This window comes from Sus scrofa, chromosome 13 (genome assembly GCF_054392235.1).
Source record: "Sus scrofa isolate SSC_HxYL_T2T_F1_AM1 chromosome 13, Sscrofa_HxYL_maternal_Yorkshire_Landrace_v2.0, whole genome shotgun sequence".
Taxonomy (NCBI): Eukaryota; Metazoa; Chordata; class Mammalia; order Artiodactyla; family Suidae; genus Sus; species Sus scrofa.
This window is the reverse complement of record NC_139395.1, coordinates 82,176,265-82,192,393: the sequence shown is the minus strand read 5'-3', so window position 1 is coordinate 82,192,393 and position 16,129 is coordinate 82,176,265. Positions and strand designations below refer to the sequence as shown.

The following is a 16,129-nucleotide window of genomic DNA, read 5'->3' as shown; positions in this document are numbered from 1 at the left end:
AGCTCTGATTAGACCCCTAGCCTGGGAACCTCCATAAGCCAAGAGTGAGGCCCTAGAAAAGACAAAAAAAAAAAAAAAAACCCAAAAAACAAAAAACAGTCCTGTACTTAGTTTCTTAAAAGGTTTCAATATCATGTCAAATGAAGGGGTAAAGAGTTAGCCAGAAAAACAAAAGGGGAAGGGGAGATGTTCTAGGCAGCAGAAGCAGCAGGAATAAAGAGATACAGGTAAGACACAACCTATAAGCAGTTTAACAAGACTAGAGCAGAGTTAGGAGATGGGGGACAATTAGGCAAGAAGAGCCTTCACAGATCTGGCTTTTTCTTCATTCAGAAGAACTGGCTCATTGGCTCCAATGTCACCTCCTCAGAGAAGTCACCCCTACCAGGCTAGGAGCTGAATCAGAGCTGCAGCCGCTGGCCTACACCACAGCCATGGCAATTTGGAATCCAAGCTGTGTCTGTGACCTACACCACAGCTCACAGCAACACTGGATCCTTAACACACTGAGCAAGGCCAGGGATCAAACCCAAATCCTCATGGATACTAGTAGGGTTTGTTACCGCTGAGCCACGACAGGAACTCCACCACCTATCTTCTAAAATAGCTCCCTCGGGGAGTTCCTGTCGTGGCTCAGCAGAAACAAATCTTGCTGTGGCTGTGGTGTAGGCCATCGGCTACAGCTCCAATTTGACACCTAGTCTGGGAACCTCCATATGCCGAGGGTGCAGCCCTAAAAAGACAAAAAAAAAAGAAAAAAGAAAAAAGAAAAGAAAGATGGATCTGCGGTAGGTAGAGGCAAACCATACAGAGAATGGATCTCCCACACCCCACAATCCAAGCTTCACCCCAAAGCCTCGAACTGTCCAAAACATAAAAAATAAAATAAAATAGCTCCCTCTAGAGTTCTCTGGTGGTGGCACAGCAGGTTAAGGATCCAGTGTTGTCACTGCTGTGGCTGGGCTGCAGCTGTGGCATGGGTTCAGTCCCTGGCCCTGGAACTTTTGTAAGCCAAAACAAACAAATAAGCAAAATAGCTCCCTCTGCTTCCCACCAGTTACTCTCCATCCTATTACCCTATTTCTTTTTCAAAGCATCTATCAGTATCTGAAGCACCTACTACCCATTAAAAGAACTGCGTTATTGATAGTACCAAGTCATTGCCAATCACCACTACCACTGCCAACAGCATGACCAAAAAGTAGGCTCCAGAAAATATGGTTCTTTCTTATTTTACTGCTACCTCACCAGTGCTTACAAGAATGTGCAGAGCATCAAGCACTCAGGTATGTTTTATTCCCTCATTCAACAAATATTTATTGAGCATAAACAAGCCAGGCACTCTTCCATATGCTGGGGATATAACTACACATAAAACAAGACAAAACTCTCATTCATTGTGGAGTTTACTACAGCTAAGTAAATGAAATGTGCTTAGCCTGCAGAAGAAAAGTGGGAAGAGAAAGACAAATTAGTAGCTTTCAAAGGTGTGCAGGGAAATTAACTGGAAGGGAGATCCGAAGAACCTGAAGGAGGGATAGCGAGCTAAGATTACTGAGTACCCCACTTTCAGTTCAAAATTAAGACTTTGAAAGAGTCAGAACTGTGGGAAGACCAAACAGGTGCTAACGAAAGTAGTGATCTTTCTGTCATTAGAAATATATAAACAGTGGGCAGGGGTTTCATAGAGGAAATCCAAGTATTCAATGGGAAAGGGAGTCTAGGACCCAGAAGTCCCAAACTGGAAGCCATAGATACCCTTGGTTTCCACTACACAGAGTTTTAAAAATAAATTTTTTTGAATTGTCAAATTTTTTAATTGTATTTTTATTTTTTATTTTTTGGCTTTCTTTTAGGGCCGCACTCGTGGCACATGGAGGTTCCCAGGCCAGGGGTCAAATTGGAGCTGTAACTGCCAGTCCACACCACAACCACAGCAACAAAGGATCCCAGCCGCGTCTTCGACCTACACCACAGCTCAAGGCAACGCCGGATCCTTAACCCACTGAGCGAGACCAGGGGTCGAACCCGCAACCTCATGGTTTCTAGTCGGATTTGCTTCTGCTGTGCCACGACGGAAACTCCGTATTTTTAAAAATTATACTAGTTGCCAGTGTTCAAAATTAAAGACAATGGGTGTGCGGGCACATACACACTGGAATTTTGGGTTCATTTTTCCAATATACTTCTTTAGTATTGTTTTCACAAAACCCAATTCAGAAAAAAATAAAAGTTTAAACTCTATTTCTGACATAGAAATCTCACACCTACATTTACCTTGCCCTTAAATATTCAAGTTTATAACCCTTGGATCAAACCAAGGAACCGAAAACCTTAGCTCAGAAAAGCCTTTAGAGGTGACTTAATTTAACCTCGCTTCACACTTGACATTATTCTCATTCCCTTCTACAGATGAAGGAAGAGGGGTTCAGCCAGGGGAGCGACGCGTCAGTCACGCAGCAAAACTGGGCAAAGCCAGGATGAGAACGCAGGCGTCCTATCGTCCGCGTTCCCAACACTGGAGATTCTGAGAACTCGCTGTCAGGGGACAGGCGGGAATGACCTAGTTAATTAGCAGGAGCTTCCCAGTCAGAAGAACCTGGGCTCAACCAGTCTGAGGGGACGAAACTGGAGATGCTAGGCAAGAGCCAGAGTCAGTGACTCCCAAGAGGAGGGAGGACCGCCTCTTGGAGGAGTATCCTCAGGCACTCCGGGACCCTCGCCCTCCTCGCCGAGCTCGCCCCTTCTCCCCAGGACTCCAAAACCGACCTCGCAGGACCCCATTGCGCCCTCACCAGCGTGGCTCACTTACCACCGCCCAACTTCCGGCAAACTCGCGTTGTCTGCAGCGCGCCCCGATGACGCAATGTGGCCCCGCCCCCGCCCGCAGGCAGGGTGGTGGCACGCGTGCGCGGATCCGCTGGCCTGCGGGATAAAGGAGCCCCTAGCACCCAGCTGGGTAGGAGGAACTTAAGACGCAGGGAAGGCGGGGCATGGGGATGTGGGCCCGGCCCCCTTGTGAGAGCCGAGGAAGAGACTTTCCCTCATCAGGTGCGGGAACTGCATATGCCTGTCAGGCTTTTTAAAAGGTGCTCCCTCTTCTCTTGATTTCAAAGGATGACAGGAAATATCATTTCCATTTTCCAGGGACAGGCAGCGTCAGATGTATGCCAGGGACCATTAGGGAGGCAGGTGTGGAGAGACAGGCCTGTTTAATATGTCAAGGCCGGTTGAAAGTCAGCCGTGGAGTTCCCGTTGTGGTGCAGTGAAAACGAACCTGACTAGTATCCATGAGAATGCAGGTTCAATCTCTGGCCTCACTAAGTGTGTTGGGGATCTTGCGCCGCCATGAGCTGTGGTGTAGGTCGCAGACGCAGCTTGGATCCCACGTCTCATAGCTGTGGCCTAGGCCGACAGCTGTAGCTCCATTCGACCCCTACCTAGCCTGGGAAGTTCCATATGCGGCAGCTGAGGCCCTAAAAAACAATAACAACAACAAAAAAGCAAAAAAAAAAAAAAAAAAGAAAGAAAGAAAGTCAGGAGTTTCCGTTGTGGTGCAGTGGAAAGGAATCCGACTGAGCACCATGACGTTGCGGGTTCCATCCCTGGCCTGGCTCAGTGGGTTAAGAGTCCGGCTGTGAGCTGTGACGTAGGTCGCAGAAGTGGCTGGGATCTGGCATTGCTGTGGCTCTGGCGTAGGCCAGCAGCAACAGCTCTGATTGGACCCCCTAGCCTGGGAACCTCCAAATGCCGTGGGTGCGGCCCTAAAAAGACAAAAAAAAAAAGTCAGCTGTGACCAACCTGTTCTTTCTAAACCAGGTATTACTGTTATAGCTCCCCAGCTATCAACTTATTCATTCTAAGATGTTTATTGACCATATACCATGTGCCAAGCATTGGAGAAGTGTTGAAGACGAAAGAATGAGTATTGACTTTATCAGGCATATAAAGCTGTGACTCTAATGTAACTCGATAGACTACTATTTATTATCTATCATATCTTCATGGCTTCCTATCTCTAAGTAGCACAAAGGTCCTACAAGGTAAATATTATATTATCCCCATTTTACACATGAAAGAACATAACCTAAGAAAAGTTGTGGCTTGTTGAGGGTTCAAGAGATCTGGGGCTAAGATTCTAATCAAAGCCTGTTTACCAAATAAGGAAACAAATCCAAATTTAGTAAGGAGATAACTTTATTCAAAAAGATTATTGCAAAGGTTAGGGGAGGTGGGGTGGAGAAGGACTGTAGCAATGGTGAGACCACTCCCACCAAAAGCTCTGTGTCTCAAGGGTTATGCAAAAGAGTTTTTCCTTCCTGGAAAGAGTGAAAAAAGCTAGAAAAAACTGGAGGTGGAAAAGTGGGAAGGAAGGGTGGCTTGATCCAATAGCAGTAAATCAGAAAATGTTTTACCTTTAGGCCAGCCTGTACTTGGGAGGGTTTATATGCTGGCTCAGACTGAGTCCGATACAAAAGTAAGGAGCCTGGGGGAATGAGTGAAGTTTAAAATTTGGTGGAGATAGGTAGTCCAGCTAAACATTTACAAGGTAAAGAATAGTAATTCTTTTTTTTTTTTTTTTTTTTTTTTTTTTTTTTGTCTTTTTGCTTTTCTAGGGCTGCACCTGCAGCATATGGAGGTTCCCAGACTAGGGGGTCCAATCGGAGCTGCAGCTGCTGGCCTATGCCAGAGCCACAGCAACGTGGGATCCAAGCCAAGTCTGCAACTTCACCACAGCTCACGGCAACGCTGGATCGTTAACCCACTGAGCAAGGGCAGGGACCGAACCTACAACCTCATGGTTCCTAGTCAGATTCGTTAACCATTGTGCCACGACGGGAACTCCAAGAATAGTAATTCTTAAAGGACTGTGTGTAGTCTTGCCACCACCTTTTCTGCCACTGCCCTCTTGGACTACATGCTTGGGTCACATTAATTCTGATGTGAGTGAATCTTAGAGAAAATGTTGATGAAAAAAGCATCCATACTATATGGTTTCATGTATGTAAAGTTCTAGAATCAGCAAAACTATCTATGGTGACAGAAGTCAGATCAGTGGCTGCCTGGGGCATAACGGGGAGCATTGTCTGCAAAGTGCTTGAGAAATTTTCTGTGGCGATATAAATGTTCTATATCTTGTTTGAGATGGGGATGACATGGGTGTACACATTTGTCAAAACTCATTGAACTCTGCCTTTATAATGGGTGCGTTTTACTGTATATATTAAATGTAATAAACTCGATTAAAAAAAAATCAGTAGCGATGTCACCTGCTAAGTAAAGGCAGGTCTGACACTCACCTACCTTGGGGTTTCACTTGATTAAAAATACGTGAGGCTGGGCTGATGTTAGTTTTTGTTTTTGTCTTTCTTTGGCCACATCTGCAGTATGTGGAAGTTCCTGGGCCAGGGATCAAATCATGCCATTGCAGTGATCCAAGCCACTGCATGACAGCACTGGATCCTTAATCCACTGTGCCACAAGAGAAGTCAGTTTTTGTGGTTTTTTTTTTTTTTTAAACAAAAATTCTGGAGTTCCCGTCATGGTACAGCGGAAACAAATCCGACTAGGAACCATGAGATTGCGGGTTCGATCCCTGGCCTCACTCAGTGGGTTAAGGATCTGGCATTGCTGTGAACTGTGTAGATTGCAGATGCGGCTCAGCTCCCATGGGCTGTGGCTGTGGTGTAGGCTGGTGGCTACAGCTCCGATTAGACCCCTAGTCTGGAAACTTCCATATGCCGCAGGTGCAGCCCTAAAAGGACCAAAAAAAAAAAAAAAAAAAAAATCTGCATTTTTATAAAACTTGGGTAAAAAATAATATTCCAAACTGTGCTATCACCAGAAGTACGCAGTTATCAAATATATACACACTTCATTTGGCAATGTTAGTTCTTCATGAGCTTGTTTCCTCTGCTGGATTTCAAGATCCTTGTGATTAATACTTTTTTGGAGTTTTTGCCCAGCTCACAAGATTCCTGCTTCTCTGGGAACTGTTGGTTCTCCAGCCATGTTTGTACCGCATATGCCAGCTGGCCCCCACCTCCCTTTAGAGTTGATTACAGCAGAAATGGGTATAAGACCATTCTTTTTTTTTCTTTTCTTTTCTTTTTCTTTTTTTTTTTTTTTTGTCTTTTTGGGCCACTCCTGAGGCATATGGAGGTTCCCAGGCTAGGGGTCCAAGAGGAGCTGTAGCTGCTGGCCTATACCACAGCTGATCTGAGCCGCATCTGTGACCTACACCACAGTTCACGGCAACGCCAGATCCGTAATCCACTGATGGAGGCCAGGGATCGAACCCACATCCTCATGGATGCTAGTTGGTTTCATTAACCACTGAGCCATGAGGGGAACTCCAATATAAGACCATTCTTTACCCTGGGCTTTGGACCTTTGAATGGATGATCACAGTGAGTGGGAATAGAAATAATTCCTATAGGTCAATAGCAGCATTCTAGTGGAACCTTCCTCATATTCTGGTTGTTGACTGCGGCTGACTTGGCTTTCAGAAGCAAGGTCATCCGGAGTGTTATTGGACTCCCCCAAACATCCCAGCAGCCTTTACCAAGCTGGTTTATGTCACTTGCAACCCTGAAGTAGCTTCATTGGATGGAAGCCATGTCTGTCATGTCCTCCACTGTCTCCTAATACCTGGCCCCAAGGACTGGCCCAAGTGAGGTAGGAGACTGATGGGCTCCAGGATAGGTATTTACAACTAGCCTCTTGCTTATACTTCTTGAAGCAAGAGATAGGTGGGCTCCAGGATAGACATTTATAATCAGCCACCTATTTATACCTCAAAAAAGAAATAACAATAGGCACAAGGTAAATAACTGGAATTTGTCTTGTGGGTACTTTAAACAGTGGTAATGGCAGGGACAGAGAGGGGCTAAGCCCTGCTTAGGAAAAAGATCAAGAGGTCACATACCTCCTATCCTTGAGGTCAGGGAGATGCACAGAAAGACCCCTCTGGGTCAGAAAAGGAGGGGACACCAAGCCATAATAAGTCTAGCTAGCCTTCCCACAAGGCCTTGCTTTGGAATCCATCTTGGCCAAAAAATGTGCACGCATGTTAGGGAGGGCCCAGGGTCCAGTCAGGTGTGAGAAATAAAACAAGATAATTGTCCAAAGAAAAACAAAGACCCAGAAGCACTGTCCTATATAATTGATTTAAATCACCTCTCTGGTGGTGTGCTCGTCATTCAGGAGGAAGACACCTGCACCCGCATTCCTCCTTTGGGTGTGTATTAGTGCTTTGCTTCTGCCTTAGATAAACGATTTCCCTGTGTAATCTCCCTCATTTTATACTGTGTCTCTAATAATAAACTTTGTGCCAGTTTTTACAATCTTTGTCTCCTTGAAACATTCTTGCTTTCAAGAGGGGGCAAGAATCAGGGGAATTCTGCTTGCAGCCTCTAGCTAGTCTAGTGGCTAGGGCTCCTGGTCTCCACCCAGGCTGCCCAGGTTCAATTCCTGAGCAGAGAATTCAGATCTTGCATCAAGCCATCACTCACCAATGTCTCTCTGAGATCACACCTGTGAAAGTTTGCAAAGAAGAAATTAACACATCCCCTAGAGAGTCTGGCCAGAAGCAGGACTCTACCCCCTCCTCTTTTAGTATAAAACCAGCACGGATTCTAACCTGGGGAAGATGTCTTAAGGACACCAGTCCACCATCTTCTGGGTCTGCTGGCTTTGCAAATAAAGTCACAATTCCTTGCTCCAACAATTCACCTCTCAATTTACTGGCCCATTGTGCAGCAAGCAGTAGGAACTTGGACTCGGTAACACCTCCACCTGCCCTAGTTTCCTCTTATTTCTACCCCTTGCCCTCCACCTGTCATCTCTTCACCTCTACTTCTCCACTCTCTGCAACTGGATTTCTCCCTGCAATAGCAGTGATCTGGGACAAAGTATATTGAACCTTCCCTAATATGCAAAAGGAAGAAAAACAAAAATTAGTTACTTTAACTTCATAACAACTGTAGAAAACTGTTCTTAAAAACCTCATCCAGGAGTTCCCGATGTAGCTCAGTGGTTAACGAACCCGACGAGCATCCATGAGGATGTGGGTTCAATCCCTGGCCTTGCTCAGTGGGTTAAGGATCTGGCATTGCCATGAGCAGTGGTGTAGGTCAAAGATGTGGCTCAGATCCTGCGTTGCTGTGGCTGTGGTGTAGTCTGGCGGCTGCAGCTCCAATTGGACCCCTAGCCTGAGAACCTCCATATGCTGTGGGTGTGGACCTAAAAAAAAAAAAGAAAGACAAAAAACAAACAAAAAAACCTCATCCAGGGAGTTCCAGTTGTGGCTCAGTGGTAATGAACCCGACTAGTATCCATGAAGTCACACATTCAATCTCTGGCTACCCTCAGTGGGTTAAGGATCTGGTGTTGCTGTGGCTGTAGTATAGGCCAGCGGCTGCAGCTCTGACTGGACCCCTAGCTTGGGAACTTCCATATGCCGCAGGTGGGGCCCTGAGAAGAAAAAAAAAAAAAAAAAAAAAACCTTATCCACGATGCATTGTTGCAAACCTTGTAAATAGTTCAAAAGAGGTCAACATTTGGTAAATTGGTCAGTGGAGGAATTTGCTTTAAACTCATAAAAGGAAACCTGAAGGGGCTTCTGCCTCTGTACATTTTAATCTACAATCAAGGTCTGTGACAGCCTTTCCCAAGAAGGCATTTATTTTCATATTTAGGGCAGAGAGCCTGGTTTAAGTGGATTCTGCATAAACCATCACCCACTGGTTCTTTCCTGAGTGGGTTAGTACTGAGTTGTGTCTGCACCACAGTCAACTGCTTTTCACCAATTCAAGAATTAATTCAAGCATACAGACAGGAATAGGAAGAACAGGTTAATACCATGGAAAGGAAGCCCATTCCAGAATCAGGTCTTACAGCCCATTCTTAATCTCCCTGTGCCTTAGTTTGCCTGTTTATAAAAACACAGAGATCTGCCTCACAAGGCTGTTGTAAAGATTAGATTAGATGACACTGGTAAAGTCCAAAGCCTGGCATGTGGTATGTGCTCAGTTTATTTCAAAACTACTTATGTGTCCCTACTGGGTACCATTCACGCTGCAAGCACCATAAACCCCATACACAATACAGCATGGGCCTTGTTTTCTATGCTCTGGCCATTTATATTGACTTTTCTTGTTCCTGTCAGACTCAAATGCAGTTCCTGTTGACCCGAAGGCAGAGTTTGTAACCACTTCTCTTGACTAGTTGCCTCAACCATTCATTAACATCAATAATAGGCACTTAGCCATCTGTCTATATGGGGTGGTCTTCTTAAGTGCTCCTTGGTCCTGAGGGATCCTGGGAAGCAATTCTCCCTGGTTTCTGACCTGGAAACGGACCAGCCGCAGCTTCTAGACCAGGATAAAAGTCTCCTTAGCTCCCCCAGTTTTGAGGGAGAAGAGTTTTGGGAGTTGCGGAGAGGAAGGTGGAGCTTGTTATAAAAACTCCTTTTCTAAAGATATTTACAAATGTGACCAGAAACCAAAGAGAACCCTATATCAGATCCTGTAACATGTGATAACTACATTTCAATACATCTTCTTAGTCCAAGAGACTCAGAAAGGCAGAATTAAATCAATAAACTTGTAACAGTATAGTTTCAAATATAATATTTTAGATAGATAAAAATCTTTCATTTTAACAGATCATGCAAATGGGAACACAAGACATAAAATATCAGCTTGTATAGGTACTCCCACTGGTATGGTTACATATATTAAACATCAAGTTTTAAAATACAAATAACAACCAGATTGCAACATAAACATCAAGGAAAACTGCCTGTTCCCATGCCTTTGCTAGTTTTTAGTTAAGAGGTGTGACCATAAAGAACATGACTTTTCTTGAACAAACACAAAACTCAGGGATGTAAATGCACACTGTCTCTTCAAAAGTATCACCTAGATGGCCACAGACATCTTCTACATCAGCTATTACTGCTCCTCTCAGTATGTTCTTTTTTTTTTTTTTTTTTTTTTTTTTGGCCATGCCCACAGCATATGGAAGTTCCCAGTCCAGGGATCAAACCTGCCTCACAGCAGTGGCCTGAGCCACTGCAGTGACAAGGCTGAATTCTTAACCCACTGCACCACAAGGGAACTCCACCTCAATACACTCTTGAGAACTGCCACCCCTCTAGGGAATAGTGTGTGTGTGTGCACGCGCGCATGTGAAATAGAACAAATTCTTGCCTTTGCACACGCTAAATAGGACAAATTCTTGCCTTTTGGAGAAAATGTATTATAATTAGCTGAAACTACAGGATGTTTATTCTAGCTCTCATATAACTAGCTCTATGATCTCAGGCACCTAATTTGACCTTGCTGCACTTCAAATTGCTTCTCTAGTGACACCATCCTCCTGTTGTGGGGTTACATGGGGCTTTAATGCAATCAACTTGGCACAGCCCTCAAGAAATATGACTTTCTTCTCCCCACTCTCCTTTTTTGTTTTTAATGTGCAACCATCAAAAAAAAAAATTCCTTTTCTCTTTTTTTTTTTTTTTGACGACAGCATTTAACCTTTTTTAACAGCAGAAAGGAATTTGGGTTTGAAATGATGGATGTGCAAGCTGCATAATTTCCTATCAGCTCCAAGATGTGTGTGAGTGAGAAATAATAAGGCAGAATTTCCAGAGTGGTTCAGACACTGGGTCTGGAGAATGCTGTAAAAGAGGCTCAGAAGAGAGGTGTTCTGAGAAGTGGCAGTCACAGTCGAATAGCTGTCATGCCTCTCAAGGTGACCCCTGGCAGGGGACAGCATGTGTCTGTTATAAGGTCTCTGTATAGTCACACAGCTCCATTCCAGGAAGGCTCCAGAGTTCTGTCTACCTCTCCAGTGGAACTCTACCCACACGGCTCTTCAATGGCCCATTAATTCGAATCTGAAAGCTTGACTTGCAAGGAGAGTCTGAGGTTCCCATATTTCCCCAGGAGCAGGAGAGTTCATTCAGCTCCAGTTCTATTGGAATTAGTCTGCTCTCAGAGTACAATCTCTCTGCTGACCACCACCATCTGCTGTTTTTCCAGTGGTAACCATGAACTTTCCAAACTACTTGGCAGCCCCTATGACTTATTCTTTTGACTCCAGAAAGCTCAGGTGCCTGGCAACACACAGGCATTCCTCCTCCATTTCCTTCAGGGACATCATACACATCACTGGGTTGAAACCCCTTAGGAGCGAATGTGCAGAATTTTCTTGAATGTCTTCTTAAAGTTCTCGTTGCACAAGGGGTAGATGAGGGGGTTCAGTGTGGAATTGATATAGCCCAGCCAGATGGTGAACATGTGCACATGCTCATTACAGCAGCTCTTGCAGAAGGCGATGACCATGAAGAAGATGAAGTAAGGAATCCAGCAAAGGATGAAGGCCGCCATGATAAAACCCAATTGTTTGGCGGCCTTCCTTTCTCGGTTCATGTGCAACCCAGACACATACTGTCTTGAATGTGAGCGGAGCCTCTTCCAAGTCAACTTGATATAATCCAAGCCTGTGCTAGACCCACTTCTCGGTTTGCTTTTTCCCGGCACTGGCTCTGTAGGAGTGTCTGAGTCTGTCCGAGAGGACTGGCTGTCACCCAGGGTCTGATCCTCTGATATCTCATTGGCCCCACGCATGTTCAGGCCCTGCTCATCCATCTCTAGCTGGCTCTGGCTGTGGATGACGGCTACATATCCCTTGCTGCTCCCCTCTGCCTCCATCTGCGTCTGCACAATGTTAAGTGTGAAGCAATGGAATTTGTCCAGTTCTCCATCCTCTTGGCTGGAGACACCTGGGGACTTCATCTCCACTGAGTCTTGGGATGAGGGCTTCAAGACAGGTCCACCACCAGCATCTTTCGGCTTCCTTTTCAGAACCTCCCAGGGAGACTCCTTCCCTGCTTTCTTAGCCCCCACCTTGGGGTTCTCTGGCTTCAGCTTAATTTCAGAGAAGGAAGGGAGGGACCCATTGATGAGCTCCCGGTGTTGACAGTGCCGCCGCACAGCCTTGTAGATCTTGGCATAGAACCAGAGCATGAGCAGGGTGGGCAGGTAGAAGTTGATGATGGCGGTCATGACTTTGAACCAGGTGACATCATAGAAGTCCGTCTCACACTTGTCCTCCCGGCGCCTTGAGGTCCGTGATACAAAGCGATGCCAGCCCAGAATGGGAATGACCCACAGGAAGGAGAAAAGCCAGGCCACCAAGATGGTGGCCGACGCTCGGGTCTTGGTTCGATACCTCAGGTACCTGAGGGGCTGCTGGACAGAGCGGTAGCGATCGATGCACAAGATGAAGACACTAAAAATGGACGCTGTGCTGGCCACGTAGTCCATGGAAAGCCAAAAGAGACAGAGTGGGCGGCCCAGGGACCACCTGGACATGAGGAGGTAGAGGATGTTCATGGGCATGACGATGGCCCCCACGATCAGATCAGCCACCGAGAGGCTGACGATGTACAAGTTCCCCACCGTGTGTAGCTTCCGCTCACTGCGCACAGCACACAGGACCAGCAGGTTGAGTCCCACCGTGACCAGGGAGACAGCGCTGAGGACCACCACCAGGGGCATCAGTTTAGGGTTGGCCATGGTGGTCTTGTTCGCCTCACACATATTGTCTTCCAAGGTAAAGGAGGAATTAGGAAAGGTCATTGGCACAAGAGTAGCCTCCAGCTCCTGTTCACTCCCTGGGAAGAAAGACATGAGGAGTCACGTCAGAGCCCTGGTGATCAGCAGACTCAGTGCTATCATGGTGATCAAACTGGGGTGTATGCTGTCAAGGAGCAACAGATGCTGCTAGATACCTACAGCCTATATCCCCCACTTCCTTAGGTCTTCCTCCCTCCCTCCTTCCCCCCCCCTTCCTCCCCCCTCCCTCCTTCCCTTCCTTCCTTCCTTCCATGACTACTTATTATATTCCTGGGCATTATTCTGGGGTTGGGGATAGAGCAGTGGACAAAATAAAAATTGCTGCCCTCAAAGAACTCACATTCTATTGAGGGAGTTAAGCAAAAACAAAATGAGGTTTGTACATGTCCCAGGTTGCATGTGTTCTAGGAGAGAGGCTGCACCATGACTGGTCTAAGCTACACACGGCATCCTCATTCCTCTTTGTCAGTGGCTGGTCTATGAGTGGGTCTGAGACACAACTGTGGCCAAGGAAGTCTCAAGGAAAGGGGGGGGGGGGTTGCAAAGTTCTTCCTCTCTAACAGATGCGCAAAAGAAGTGAAAGGGTGTTTCCCACTTGCCCCCTTTTCCGGACAGGGTGTGATGCTGGGGCTATAGCAGTCATCTTGGGTCACCAGGGAAAAGCCAAGAAAACCACTGAGATGCCAAGTCATAGTCCTATTATTACAGAGCAAGTGAACCAACCCTGGAATCTTCTTCTTCCAGGCTGGTTATCATGGGAAATAATTAAATATGCTTTTTTGTTTAAGTCACTGTTGTGGGGATTTTACTTGCATCTAAAAGCACTCCAGGAGTTCCCCAGTGACCTAGTGATTAAGGGTTCAGCACTGTTACTGCTATGGCTTGGTTTTTATCTATGTCCCGGGAATTTCTGCATGCAGGGGGCTTGGGCAAATAAAATGAAATAAACCTAAATTAAATTAAAATAAAAGCAATCCTAACCAATATGGGGGAGGTTACTAGGGCACACAGAGCATGAAATAAATCTCCCACATCTCCTCAGATGAATGGTTCTCAAATGGGAAGAGAGGCATGTTATTTTAGAAAGCATGTTTATTATTTTACTTTTATATTTGAATTTCTCATAACACAAACTATGCAAACTAATGTGTAACAAAAACATCTTTGCTGGTGGGGCTATCCTGAAAACAGATTGGAATCTCTTATAGATGATCCTCAATTAGAGTGGGAAGTCAAAGTATGTATTAAAACCTTCAGAAGACATTGTTAGATTTTTATATTCATCAAAAAGTGGTATGAGTTTAAAGAAAGCTGGGAAGTGCTAACAGTGTGTAACTGTCTCTTGATAATTTAGCAAAAACAAATTATTTTTACATTTAGATGAATCCAGATAAATTATTGAATAGAAGGCTAAATTCACATGATTTTTAAAGACAAAACGCAAGACCCAGAGTTCCTGTCATGGTTCAGCAGAAATGAATCTAACTAGTATCCATGAAGATGCAGGCTTGATCCCTGGCCTCGCTCAGGAGGTTAAGGACCTGGCATTGCCATGAGCTGTAGTGTAGGTCACAGACACGGCTTAGATCTGGTGTGGCTATAGCTGTGGCTGTGGCATAGGCCTGCAGCTACAGCTCCAATTTGACCCCTAGCCTGGGAATCTTTATATGCTGTGGGTAGAGGCCTAAAAAGACCAAAAACAAACAAACAAACAAACAAACAAAAAAACCAAAACCAAAAACCAATACCCCAAGTAAACAAATGGCACCTAATTAAACTTATTCTGTTGTACAGCAAAGGAAACTACCAACAAAATGAAAATACAACCTACAGAATGGGAGAAAATATTTGCAAATGATATGATCAATAAGGGGTTAATAACCAGACTACACACACAGTTTATACAACTCAACATCAAAAAAAAAAAAAAAACCAGAAAAAACTGATTAAAACATGGGCAGATGAACTGAACAGACATTTTCTCAAAGAGGAAATGCAGATGGTCAACATGTAACCATACAAGACCCTTCCCCCATATGCAGGCTCTTCCCCCATATCCTCTGCTTTAGCTCCTTGCTGAAGTGTAACATGTATCTTGTTGGAGGTTTACAGGAACATCCTGACCTGACCTCTGTGGATAGCTGCAAGAAAGGATTTCCTCACCAGGAATTCTGCAACAACCAACCTGACCCCTCTCTTACCTTGCCTTTAAAAATGCTTTGAAATTTTGGTTCTAGGTGTTTGGGATATTTGAGGGAGGTGGGGATGACAAGCCACTTGTCTCCTTGCATAGCCCTTCAATAAACCTTTCTCTCTTCCAAACTTCAATGTTTTGGTTTGTTTGGACTCACTCACATACACTAATTTGAAAATACACAGGCACAGCAGCATTACTTATAATAGCCAAAGATATGGATGCAACCATCAACAGATGAATGGATAAAGAAGATGTGGTAGTGTGTGTGTGTGTGTGTGTGTGTGTGTGTGTGTGTCTCTGTGTGTGTGTGTGTAGTGGAATACTACTCAGCCATAAAAAAGAATGACATTTTGCCTTTTGCAACAACATGGATGGACTTGGAGGGTATTATGCTAAGTGAAATAATTTACATAGAGAAAGACAAATACTGTATGATATCACTTATATGTGAAATCTAAAAAATAAACTAATGAAAATAACAAAAAAGAGTCACAGATATAGAGGATAAATGAGTGGTTACCACTGAGGATAGAGAAGCAGGTAGGGGATTAAGAGGTACAAACTATTATGTATAAAATAAATAAGCTGAAAGGATATATTATACAACACAGGGAATATAGCCAATATTTATAATAATTTGAAAAGGAGTATAAATTACAAAAATATTGAATCACTAAGTTGTATACTTATATAATATTGCTTATCATCTATACTTCAGTTAAAAAAGAAAAAGGAAAAAAAAAAACAAAAAAAAAACAAAGCAAGGCCTCCAAGTCATCTGATCTTGTGGAAGGAACCCTTTGAGTTACTTTGTTGGAAAAGCACCACTACCACTGATTTTGCCCCAGCTCTGTCACTGACTTTCTGAGTGATCTCTCAGCCTACGTCTTCTAATGCGGCAACTGTGAGAGGTGGGGCAGGTGGTCTCTAAGGGCTTTCCAGACCCCCTTTTTAGAGTCTCCGTAGGTGTTTTTCCATGCTGTCGTCGTCGAGCCCTGAACTCCACAGCCAGGGCAGCCCTCTGACTCCTCCAACCGTGCCTCCTCTGACTACTTTAGTAGCATCACCATCCCCTCCTGTAACCCGCCCTCTGCTCCCACCATTCTCTGCTCTTGGCCTCAGGGGTCTTATCCACTCACCCCACCCCATTCCAGCATCACCTCTGTGAGGACCACCCCCACATCTACAGCTTCAGCATGAACTCCTCTCCACTCCCACATCCTACGCCCATTATTTCACAGCCTCCCCTTCAACCCTGACCAAGTCCAAATCACTTGGAACT

General features: G+C 44.9%; 2 protein-coding genes across 45 annotated transcripts in view; both read right to left on the bottom strand.

Annotated features, from left to right (window-relative positions):
• The window catches only part of ATG7 (autophagy related 7), a 279,358-nt gene extending 276,513 nt beyond the window's left edge, over window positions 1-2,845 (bottom strand). For 36 of the 37 annotated variants that reach the window (XR_014822342.1, XR_014822339.1, XR_014822340.1 and 33 more), the window contains exon 1: window positions 2,813-2,845. The gene's annotated coding sequence lies outside the window, so the exon portion shown is untranslated. 37 annotated transcript variants of the gene reach the window in all.
• A 6,772-nt stretch (window positions 2,846-9,617) lies between these two features.
• HRH1 (histamine receptor H1) overlaps window positions 9,618-16,129 on the bottom strand; it is a 201,836-nt gene continuing 195,324 nt past the window's right edge. For all 8 annotated transcript variants that reach the window (XM_084989502.1, XM_021071109.2, XM_021071106.2 and 5 more), the window contains one exon: window positions 9,618-12,688. In XM_084989502.1, the coding sequence (XP_084845628.1) occupies window positions 11,196-12,653 (1,458 nt within the window). In that variant the 5' untranslated portion in view covers window positions 12,654-12,688 and the 3' untranslated portion in view covers window positions 9,618-11,195. The remainder of the gene's footprint in view (window positions 12,689-16,129) is intronic.